Raw genomic sequence first — 12,206 nt, forward strand, 5'->3', positions numbered from 1 at the left:
TTAAATAACTTTAGAATCAATGTCTTCAGCTCTTTGGTTGTGAGGGATGAATTCAACTATTCCTTCATCTCACTCTGACTCCAGAGTGCATTGAGATGGATGGTCAATGGTCAGCGGTGATGTAAAGAATGTGTTCTTTGTAGCTAATTGGTCTAAAACATGCAAAAAATGTGAAGAAATCACGCAATGGTGGAAGAAATCCAGAACGGCAGCGTGCAGCGTAGCTTGGGAAAGTGCGTAAACATCAATTGCGGAAAGCGGGCGTGGCATCGGATTGAAAATGTATCAGCAGACAGGATACATTCTAACCCGCCGGAGTTACCTTTCCACTTACTAAGTGACACGCATGGAGGACCCCCAGGCGTCTGCGCTCTCTCAGGGAGGAGGCGGCACTGCAGGGGGAGGCGCCCGTTTTTCAACGACGCCCAGCAGCGATCGCGCAGCTCGTGGCAGAAGCTGCGGCAGGGCAGGTAAGAGCGCGCTGTGATGGTGGTGGTCTGGATGAGCGTGGCGCCGGCGCCGGGGGCGGGGCACCTGGGCGCCAGCAGGAGGCAGAGGAACCACTCTGCGGCTTGGTGACACCCGGCCTTTGAGAGCCACGCCCACTCACGTACGACCGCCTCCACCTCCTCCACCGTCGTGTGGTTGAAAAAGTTGGGCAGCGTGAAAAACTTTGACCGGTTGCTCGAGCAAATGGGCCAATCAGACGGCACGGGGAGACAAGAGGGGGGGGTGGACACGGGATTCAAGACACCCACAGCGGTTTGGCTGGCATTACCCACAATCCCCGTCAAATTAGTGGGCAGCACTTTTCCACTTTCAAGCTCTGGTTCTACGGTGACGTCTAACATTTCAACTCTCCCTGGCTTAGATCCAGACACAGATTCTGTGCCTGACCCAGACCCTGACTCAGCCCTGGATCCTGACCCTGACCCTGACCCCCTGTCCCCTGCACCGATCCCAGAGCCCTCCTCATCCTCCACCCGCATCCCTTTCAACCCGCCCGCATTACCCGTCTTGTTAGGGTTAGCGCTCTCCACCTTCTCACTCTGGCTGTCGTTAGTAGTCCCGGGGGTCGTGGTCTCGTCCCAGGTCTTAACAAACTTACGGATTCCGTCGGCCACGTTGAGGATTTCTGCACCGACCCCGGATAAGTTGTCCTCCTCATCTTCCTGCTTCTTTGTGCCGTCAGGTGTCCGGGTGCTTCCGAGCGCTGCGGTCGTAGCTGGCGTTACCGCCGTCTGGGCTTTGGTCGGTTCTGGATCCTTATTCCAAAACCAGGCCTCCAAGCTCCCGGTGCAGAGAACCAGGACAAGCAACCAAGTCCAGATCCTCAACATGATGCTTGCACCCCAGATGTGTCAGCGTGAACAGACCTGAGCCGTGCTCCAGAGGCGCCCTGACCGTTTCCAAAGCTCCACCTGTTCACCAGCAAGGGTCAGCAGCTAAATCCAAGCTGTTCCAAGGGCCATTGAGCAAGAACTGAATGACAGCAGGCGCATAAAAACTCCCTGACCCTCCCTCTGTGTGTTCAGTCCATCCAGTGTGACTGCTGCAAGCCCGAGTCAGGAAACACACACACATACACACACACACACACGGAGGGAGACCCCAGTGTGGAGGCAGGCTGGCCATTCCGAAGATGGAAGCCATTGGCCAGTCAGAGCTGCTCCTTCACACACAACGACTCCTCCTCCTCCGTCAGCAGAGGTGGAAAGGAACAAAGTAACATTTACTCAAGTACACATTTGAGGTATTTCTATTTTCTGCCGCCTGCTTTTGCTTCACACTCCATTGGTCTGACAGCTGGAGATAGATTCTCCTTTGTAGAGATGAATTCATGAAACGTTGGTGAGGTAGAAACCTTGTATCTCAGCCTGTTTGGCCCAAAGGCATAATGACTTTTGGGTATTTGGGAGTTCAGAAAGGTTAAAAGGTCACAGATGTTCCCATAGATATAAATATGGCTCATATAGATTTTTCACCCATGACCAATCTCCTAAATCTCCACAAAAAATGGAAATCCTGGACCTTAACACCAAACCAACAGAGTTCTCCAGTATCTTTGTGTTGCTTTGACTCAAATCAAAGAAGAGGAGAGGATGAGAGTGTGCAGGACGCAGCGGTGAGAGAGGAAGAACACACTGCAGGCATATTTGGCTGTTAACACCGATAGAGACGGGAGGAAACGGCCAAATCTTCAATCTTCCCCGTTAGTCTTTACGGAGAGGTCAGCGAGGTTTATCAGTCTGATTTATTACTCTGGAGAGAAAACACTGAACACACTGATGTGACAGAATACACAGCTGAAGCACAACAACAAGGAGCGAACAGCTGATCTGTGCAGCAGTCTGAAAGCTTCAACAGCATTTCCCAATGAGTAATATTGAAATCTTACTCAATAACAAGAAAAACAGAGAGGACAGACGGAAGGAAGCAAGGAAGGAAGGGAGGAAGGTGTTGGCTCGTTTCCTCTCACAAAGAACCACAGAGAACCAACAAAGGGAGAAAACTCAGAGAATTCCCTGCTTCTTTCTCCTGTATCTTGTGTCTCTTTGTGATATTTGGCGTTTGTGTTATGAGTTGGTGAAGGGCAACAGCGGACACGGATATGGATGAATGGAACGCAGCAGCTGAGAGAGTGTCCGGGGGTGTGGGGGGATGTGTGCGTAAGTGACTGCTTCGCTCTCTTAAGCTCCGCTGCTCTCCAGAGACAAAACCACTCCATTGCCTCATCTGAGAAAATCCTCGGAAGACCTATCATCTCCAGGTTCTCACAGATTGGGGATACGGAGAGGACCCCCGAGTTCCCCCTGGTCCCAGGCCTCCTCCTCTTCCTCCTCCTCCTCCTCATGGCCCTGAGTGCCCCCATCGTCCAGCTACCCTCCTCATCTGCCAAGCTCAGGACGTCCAGCTGTTCCACATTCCAGCACACAGCACCTCCTACGCCCCGAACGCCGAGGCTTGGGAGCCGCCGCATCTCCCATCGCTCCTGCATCTCCGCCGCCCCGTTTGCCGTCAGCGCGCACACTCGCCGCTTCCTGTTGGACACTGAGGAGGGATTGAATGAAAAGAAGGGCTGTTTCTGCGTTCTCAGGAGCGTGTTGAAGCAGCTGCCGGCACCATTAAGGGTTTGGCTCAAAGGTCAGATCTGCCACATGAAGCCATCCTCATGAAGCCAAACTAAGATGAATGATTCACACATCTACTGTCTCCACGCTCTTAAGTTTCATCCAGAAACACTGAGCCACCGCTCTCCCTCGCTGCAGCATCACTGTGTACACTGAATGAAACATATTGGAATCTCCCGTCTCTTTAAAAGCAACATCCCAGACGGCCCGCTCTGTTCTCTCCCTCACTCTCCAGCTGCATCAGGCCTGAGCTGGTAACACCCACAGACTCAGCAGCAAATGTGCAACAAGTAAAGTTGTGTAAACCTCTGGAGTCTCAACTTTACTGTAATTACAAAAGTTAATTATGGAGAATGTGTTCAGGGAAAAACTAGACTTCCTGTTTCGCAATGGTTCTTTCTTTCTTTCTTCCTGTGTTTCTTTCTTTCTGTCTTTCTTCCATTCTTGTGCCACAGTGCTTTCGTTTCTCTAAACATCTCGTTGATCGCAAACAAAACTGCACTTTCCCGGTGAAACTAAATAATTTGTTATTCTTGTTCATAATATTGTTCGGCCCTGAACGTCACTTTATCAAAGTAAGTGCCTCGTTAAGTCTTAAGTCATACGTGTGCCTCCTCCCCGTGACTCTTCATCAGTATCAGCTGTCAGCGGCGCTGACCTGTACGGGCCACGGGCAGGGTAAGTAAACACAACACGGCATCACGGTTCACTGACTCCCTGAATGTGATGTTTACAGACACCTGGTACTTTCCATTTCACTTATTATGCACACATACAGACATACGTACGCACCTACAGACATTCCAAAGGGAGTTGATCATGCACTACACACACACAAACACACACACACACACACACACACACACACACACACACAGACAATACTCTAAAGAAGTGTTGCTGAGATTTATCAGTATTTCCAAGTTTGCGAAGAGGAAAGACTACAAAAGGAGGGAAATATGAATACATGGAAGGAAGGAAGATGAAGAAAAGGAAGAAGACAGTTTAGACTCCACAAAGCAGAGTGTGTGTTTTATGATTAGAGAACTCACAGCAGAGTGTGTGAACTGTGCAACGCCCCCATGGGAAACAAGCACGGCGAGCAAGAAACACGATATGCCAATAAAACACACAGAGACAATTAAGCTGTTCTGTCTGCTGGGCCGTGAAACTTTTCGCACACACACATACACAAGAACACACACAAGCACGCACGCACGCATGCACGCACGCACGCACGCACGCACGCACGCACGCACACACTATCTCAGATCTTGTCATAAATGTGATAAGAGATGGAAGATGAAAAGACGACTGAGGGTATCTTTGATGTTTTTGTACTGTAAGTGTGTAAAGCTTCAATGAGGACAGAGTGTGTGTGTGTGTGTGTGTGAGAGAGCGAGAGAGAGAGAGAGAGCAAGAGAGAGAGATGATGGAGTGATTAGAGGATGAGAGAAGAAGAGACATGGAAGTACAGTGTGTTGAGGATAAAAGGATCCAGTTTGAACCCGTGTGTGTTCTATGCGTTATTGTCTCTCTACTGCAGTTCAATCACAGCCTTCTGGTATCTACTGGTGACAGGTATGAACTTCCTGCCTCAGCACTCTTCCTCCTCCTCTTCCTCCTTTTCCTTGCAGTAACATGGTTGAGGAAGATACAACACATACAAATGATTAAATAAAGTGATGTGTCATGAACAAAATACTCAAAACTGCTGCCCAATAAAGTCAGCACACACACACACACACGCACACACAGGAGGTCATACAGCTGTAGGGGAATCTGGTTACCATGGTGATTACTTCAGGATAGGGAGATTCAAATCCTCCAATAGTAATTAAACACAGCTGCAACTAACACACACACACACACACACACACACACACACACACACACCCCTCCATCTCAGTCAAGCAATAAGCCGAACTGGAACTGGCTGATTAGAGATGGATGCAGTACCTACTTTACCCAGCAGATGGCAGCAGCACACACAGGAGCTGCAGAGATGATTCTGTCCTCTTACAGTAAATAATTCATGTATCAGTTATAGCTATGACATTAAAGCATAAAATATACAATGCAACAGAAGAAATAACTAACTTTCTTCTGATCTTGATGATATGTTGGTAGAAATATCTAAACTCGGGTGTATAAACTCTGTAATGCATGAATGGTCGAGCTACAAAACTACATCTGCATGAGATATGACATGAGATTGATGATGTGGAATACAATGTAATGTACAGTCAAAATGAAAAAAGATGAAATACTGCCACCTGTTGTCTGAAACTAGCAGTGTTCTTATAGGAGATTCATTTTTGCTCTACCTTTTTATTAATTCATCTTCACATTTATCATATTTAATGTTGTCTTGGTTTGATTTGACACTTTGTTACTTATTTTACTGTGGTATTTTATTTCCCTTTTGATTAACCCTGGGACATTTTTATTTCACTATACAAATATTTATATATGCATAATGCTATTCTTACTGAATGTATAATTACATGCATTATTTATGTTCAATCTGTTTCCAAGTAAGTCAAGTAAATCAAAATGTTCAAAGTCAAGTTAGCCAAAGTTTCCTGCAGGATGTTGGCAGTAGATCAGCAGTAATCTACAACACTCTCCCTCCTCCTCCTCCTCCTCCACTCCCTGATCCCTCAACACCCCATGGTATGTCCAAGTGGGCTTTTGGCAAAGAGGAAAGCAGGACATTTTCAGACAAGAGGGTGTGAGACAGTGCTCGTCGACTCCCCAACGGGTCTCAATGCACGATTCATCAAGAGACGCAGGAGGCTGAGACAAGACAGTTGACTCCTTGTGTGGAGATTCTTAATTCCTGAAAGAAGACATTTGTTGGGGACCGTGCAGTCAAATGTAGCAGGGTGTGTGGTGAGTGAGCATGGTGAGTAATCGGGACTGACAAAGGAAAAATGAGGAGTTTTGTTCCAGGGAGGGGTTAATGATGACACCTCCTCTGAAAAATGACTGGCAGCCACAAAATGGAGTTCTTAAAGTATGGATGCTAATGGAGGTCCTTGTTACCAAAAGATGGAATTCACATGAACTGGGTTTGAACTCATCAGGTCACATTGCAGGTTATGCATCAGCTACTGCACTTTGTGGCTAAATGAGCTCAATAACACAGCAAACTGAAGCAAAATCTAGGAAATGGAAGAAAATCTGGAACAACAGAGGTAAATCTAGGATATGGAGGCACAATGGAAATCACAAGACAATTCCAGTTTCTTGTATTTCTGACATTGTGATGAATCTTCTCTGTCTTTGACCTTCCTGCCTTTGGCCTCCTCCTCTGGCCTCTGTCGGTCTCACCTGTTCAAAGGTAAAAGCTTCTCGTGTGAATCCGACGTGACATTCAAGTCAAGTGGAAAAGGCTCGTAAATCTGAGGGCCTGCGTTTACATTCCCCGACAGAGACGTTTTGTACCCCGCGGCCCACATATCGTAGCTCCAGGGCACCAAATACCTCTGATGCTCACAGAGAGTCACGAAAGGGCCAAACCACAGAGCCCGACACACGTAAGATACTGTATCAATGGACCACAAAACTTCCATCAATCAACTATTCTTCACTTTGCCCAGTTATTCCAGGAACTAAAGCAGCACAAGCCAGATTTCTAACAGATTTCAAACATCTACTCATGAAAACACGGCAGATTCACTTGCTTTGCTCGGATGAAACTCTGGTATTTACACGACTCCACCTTAAAGACACAATGAACCAAAACCTCACCGCAAAATACTGTAAAGCCCACCAACTTAACACTCTATTTATTCTCTTATCCATTGTTTCAATAGTGTTTAGTCTCAAGGGAGTGGAGAAGGAAACGTGGATGTGAGGATCACTGTTACTGGCTACCAGCTAAGTGTGCGTTTACTGTTTGAAGCCATTAGATGACACCAACCATTTATTACTGTCACATCGGTGGAAATTAGAGATTAGTCTCTCAAAACAATGTGACGGCCAGGAATTAGCCCGTGCCACACCGGCTGATTAATGGCCTTGTGAGTGTTTGGGGTCCATGGCCTCCGTCTTGGCAAACAGCCAAGTAGCCTGTAGCTGATACGGGCATGTGTTCTCTTTGGCCACCGTGGTTGGAAAGGTTTGAAAGAGTTTCCCTCCTTGTGTCGCTCTCCCACACTGATGTATTCTATCCCCAAATGGAAAAGATGACAGGAAGTGGACACGAGAGTCATCTCTGCTTCAGGTTGAGGAGAGTTCAGCCAGGAATGATTACAAGCTTCCACTGAGGAAAATAATCCCATTGCTGCTATTCTACACAAGCTCAGGAACGCAGCGTCTATGTAAACAATGGCAGCTAGGTTGTAGCCTCTTAGCAACAAAGCTGTAGCGTAATTAAAATGCATACCTACATTAATTGTGACGTTTGCGATGTTGGTGTTGTTGCTTGTCACTTTTAGGTTTGAGAACTGGACGCGTCTTCTTGCCGTGTAACATAAAGGGCGATGGCAGTCCATATTAGCGATGATAGCTTGTAGCTAGCTAGGAATGCTGGAGAGCTGCTGGGAAGCGTACGAAGTGCTACAGAGCAGCTAGGTTAGCTAGGTCCACTTCATTTGTTTAATATTCCACACAAAAACATACAATTCCAGGTTTTACACAGTTTTTTGAGTTTCTGGTTTCAAATTGGATGAAAACCAAATATGAATGATTCATGTTCATGTGTTATTTTTAGATTTCGCTCTATTTCATTAATCTGGAGCAGGTGGAAGAGGCAAACCGCAGCCTCCATCAACACCAACCGCTCCAACTTTAACGCCATCAGCTCGGCGCGCAGCTGGGAAAACAAATCCTGAGGGAACATGATGGGGAATCAGATAGAGGGAACCAAAACATCCTCTGTCCCCTCAGCACGAGCTCACACACATTCACCTCCACGTCTCTATCCAGCCCAAACAGCAGGCCGAGGCAGAAAGAGCCCAGACGAAGCCTTTCATGGCCATGTTTTTAATTTCTAAGCACATTTGTTACTTACACGCCATCATAAACAGCTTTGATGTTCCAGTAGTTTCTTTCTGAGCGCGTCTGGCTGAGCTGGAAGTGCTGAGATGACGCGAGACAGAGGATGAAAGCGGTAATTAGATGAGATGGGAGTTGACCTCAGCTGAGTAATGTCCTCCAGGCAACCCAGAGAAAAGGAGGAAGAGGAGGGAGATGAGGAAGAGGAGGAGTGACACAGCTTAAGTTTCAGGGGAAAAGCTGATGGGCTGCAGAACGAAGATACAAAAACACCTTTACTGTCCCCAGTCAAGACTTAAGTAAGAGTCTGTTTGGAAACCTTTGTAATGCTCTTTCAGATCCTCTAGTGAACCCAGTTTGCAGTGAATTTGTGCTTAAAATGGTTCAATCTTCCCCTATTGGCTCACTGAACGCATTAAACGTCAAAACTCTAAGGAGATATTGATCATTTTTAAACTCTGTCTGCCTCAGTAACAGCAGGTTTGAGAGTGAATCCCCGCCTGCATCCTTTGTGGTGAAAACCTCTTTGATGCTGCGACGGAGGCGATGAAGGTCAGCCGGCATTACTGACCAGTGCTCACTCATTTCACCCACTCATGTGGCTGTAAAGTGGCAATTGAGCACCTTTAATCTCAAAGGAGGAGACAAGGAGTAACCCAGTCTGGTTTAACTGCGTGAATGTATTTGAAATGGATGGAAACAATCACAAAGGCCATCAAATTATCTTGTTATCGTATGGATCAGTTGACACAGAATTCCTCAAAAGCGCAGACATAATCTACAAGGGGAGGTTTTCCTGATTGTGCCGCTATCATGCGATGGAATCTAATCTCTAAACAGATGAACCAGACGTGTTTTCCAGCTCAAACCCAAACAGTGCCGGTCTTCATCGCGGCTTAAGTGCCGCATTCAGGTTTAGACCCTAATTAGCGGTGCGAGCGAGTGGGAACCGCAACGAGTTCTAAGCCACCACACTGACTTTCAGGTAATAATCGGTTTGCTTTTCATGTCAACAGGCATCTGCTCCGCGGCTCTCCACGCCAAACTCATGAACACAACAGCGATTCAGCATAAATCCTGTTTGGGATGCCGTTCCAAACACTCTTCCCTGGGGAAACACTCTCTGGTGTGTTTTAATTTGTCTCACAATGACTTTCTATCTGCTGTAGGGAGACGCTGATCCTGGCTCTCACCGACCTTTGACCCCTCTGGAGAAACGTTTCAAAGAACAGTGTGTCTCATTCTTTTTTCATTCCACACAATTCAACAAAAAATACCCCGATTTTAACAGCAAACACATTCCTTGTTTAGTTTTGTACACTGTAAAAAGTAAGTGAAGTCCATGAAACTTGACAAAAATTGTGGATTGTGGCTTTATTTTTATTGTCAATTTCCTTCTCCACATTTATAAACGATCACAAACAGCAGGCGATAATGTTCAACGTCTGCTCCGCTCCTAATGGCTCCCGAGACGTCGACATTTAACCTATAAAATGCAGACGTTGAGATACCAAAGATGGAGCTCCAACAGCTGGAGACCCGGCAAAGAAACAATAAAAAATATACACGCCCAGAGAGACTTAAACAGCCAGGAACTCCCCGTCTGCTCTCATCATCTCTGAAGATTCCCTGGATTATGTTTCCTCTGCATCCACGTGGGTTTAATGCACTGCACAGCTACTCATGTGGAAGTGTTGTTGCCATGTGCGACAGTATAGACGTGTTTTATTAGCTCCATTTATTGACTTGCTTTGATAATACATGAGGGTTTACAGTGTTTAAAGAGGGCCGCTCGGCCACCCAGGGAGGAAACGTCTGCGGCCTGTAGCGCTGCGTGCGTTCGCAAACTGTTTGTGTGTGTGTGCGCGTGGGAGTGTTACATAAACACACGTACAGTAAATCTGAGAAAGGGCCGGTAATTCTAACATGGTGTTCATTTCCTACAGCGCAGTGAAAGAACACAAAGAACGTTGTCAATTATACAGATGTGTGTATGGCAAAACAACGTGTGTGTGTGTGTGTGTATAACTCAGGCGAGAACATGAAATATTGTCTGTGGAAGTGATTGACGAGCCCTAAAGAGGGGAAAATCTGAGCACGGCAAATCACCACCCTGCACACGCACACGCACACGCACACGCACACACACATACACACACACACCTCACCTAATCCCCACTTTAATCTTAACCCTTTATTGGCCTCGTGCGGTTATGCTACTCATCGTGTGTGATGAAGTGTGTATTAAGCATGTAAACTCTTGAGCTTTGACTGCCTGAATGTGTGTGTTGGTGTTCCGCTCGGTCAGATTCAGACATAATTTGGGGTTTGAAAATGTCTTACTCTGCAAAGACCAATGATGGAGACGCTCACAAAACCCATTTGCTTCGAACGACTTCAGTTTTGCTGTAATTGGGTTCGCGGAATTGCGTGTCGGAAACAGTGCCATCTAGTGGCCATGTGTGGCTATGATGAGGACAGTTAAGGACGCACAAAAACGTAAACTCTGCCGGCACACAACAGCAAAATTAGGCAGCAAAATCTCTTCCCCAAATACACTCATATTACTCAGGGTCATCAGGGCAAAGTCTTCAAAATAAAAGCTTCCAAATAATCAACCACCTGGTCTTACAGTGTGTTTAATGTTCACTCGTGTAAGCGGGTAAATCAGATCATTGCACAACACGATAGACAAAAGATGAACCTTCTTTATTTACATCAACTGCAAAGCAAAGCCCTCATTACTCTGTGAAGTGTTTGGCAGACAGCAGATTAGATGCTAGGAGCTATTCATAATTCCCAAATAGACAAGTCCAGACACCCACTGCACCCACAACCTCATTCCAGCCTCAAAAACCCGAGCGGTGCGATCAGGAATCACCACGATGCGCCTCATTACACACACAAAGCCGTGTGAAAGATGGGATGGAGTCAATATTTTGAATAACAAGACAGTTAAATAAGTTTGGATGTCACAAATGTCATATTCATAAAAAAGTCTATGGGATGAAATTGGGATTTTTGCTGAGTTTTATCTCCTGCACTTTCCCACTATTTTCCTGCAGGAACTTCACTTGTCGCTTGGTGTTTCTCAAAAAAAGTTACCACAAAAATGAAACTTTGACATTTCCTTCATGTATCAATAAGCAGCATCACTCACCTGTGAGCTGACATCGCGTCTGTGTGACCAGCAGGAGGAAGGTGACGCAGGTCTGGAGGCTCCCTGACCACCTGTCGCGTCCACGCATCCTTGAAGCGACTAGAAACGAAAAGAGTGTTCTGTGACGTGAAAAAGTACAAAAGAATCCTTTCAGAGGCTCGGGAGGATTCTGATCATGTCCGGACTTCCGTGAGAGAAGCTGCGGATCAATGATAAATAACAGAGACACCAGATTAGTCCGAGTCCTGGTTTACCTGTTCGGGTCTGAACACCTTTACAGCGCAGAGCCGGGGAGAGATGCTGTGAAGGCACAGAGCGTCGCACCAATGCAACTTCCTCTGATGGATTTCAAAATAAAACTTTACATCTTCAACTTCTCTTATACGCGTTTGTTTCTGTTTCAAAAATAAAGTAAAATACATTTGCAGTTTTACTTTAATTGCAAAAATAATAATTGCCAAACATTATATTCAGATTGGATTAGATCACAAATTGTTTGTCTTTTGTAGAGCAGAATTTCCTAGAATTTGTAAATTAATAATATTATCATACTAATGATGTAAAATAATATATCATACATTTTATTTGTTTTTCTTTCATAGACCATCAAAATGAGTTTCTCTTACAGGCAACGTCTCACAAATGTGTATAATAAACAGTGGGCCGTTAGATTAGATGTGATGTCTCTTCTTCTCCCTGTACGACTCCATGCAATGCCTGAGTTGGAGTTGGTGAGTTTATGAATCATTTTGTTGACGTTTTGGAATATTTTGATAACGACTGTGCGTCCTAGATTAAATCTGTCAAGTGTGAAAAAAAGCTGTGGAAACACAAAGGCATATGCCAGCATATATAAAGACAGCCAGAGGACAACAATTCAGCCAAGTAAGTGAGGTTTTAATGTGGATAAA

At 45.8% G+C, this 12,206-nt stretch overlaps 1 protein-coding gene across 5 annotated transcripts in view; it reads right to left on the reverse strand.

Annotated features, from left to right (window-relative positions):
- The window catches only part of col18a1b (collagen type XVIII alpha 1 chain b), a 30,116-nt gene extending 18,509 nt beyond the window's left edge, over positions 1–11,607 (reverse strand). For 4 of the 5 annotated variants that reach the window (XM_076155225.1, XM_076155226.1, XM_076155223.1 and 1 more), the window contains exon 1: positions 11,296–11,559. In XM_076155225.1, coding sequence (XP_076011340.1) covers positions 11,296–11,383 — 88 coding nt within the window. In that variant the 5' untranslated portion in view covers positions 11,384–11,559. Of the gene's footprint in view, positions 1–11,295 lie in introns of all 5 variants that reach the window. The other variant, XM_076155222.1, reaches the window with a different exon arrangement.
- Positions 11,608–12,206: the final 599 nt, after the last annotated feature.

The sequence above is a fragment of the Genypterus blacodes genome, unplaced genomic scaffold (genome assembly GCF_046128005.1).
Source record: "Genypterus blacodes isolate CSIRO-AG114 ecotype Tasmania unplaced genomic scaffold, CSIRO-AGI_Gbla_v1 ptg000066l_1, whole genome shotgun sequence".
Classification (NCBI taxonomy): Eukaryota; Metazoa; Chordata; class Actinopteri; order Ophidiiformes; family Ophidiidae; genus Genypterus; species Genypterus blacodes.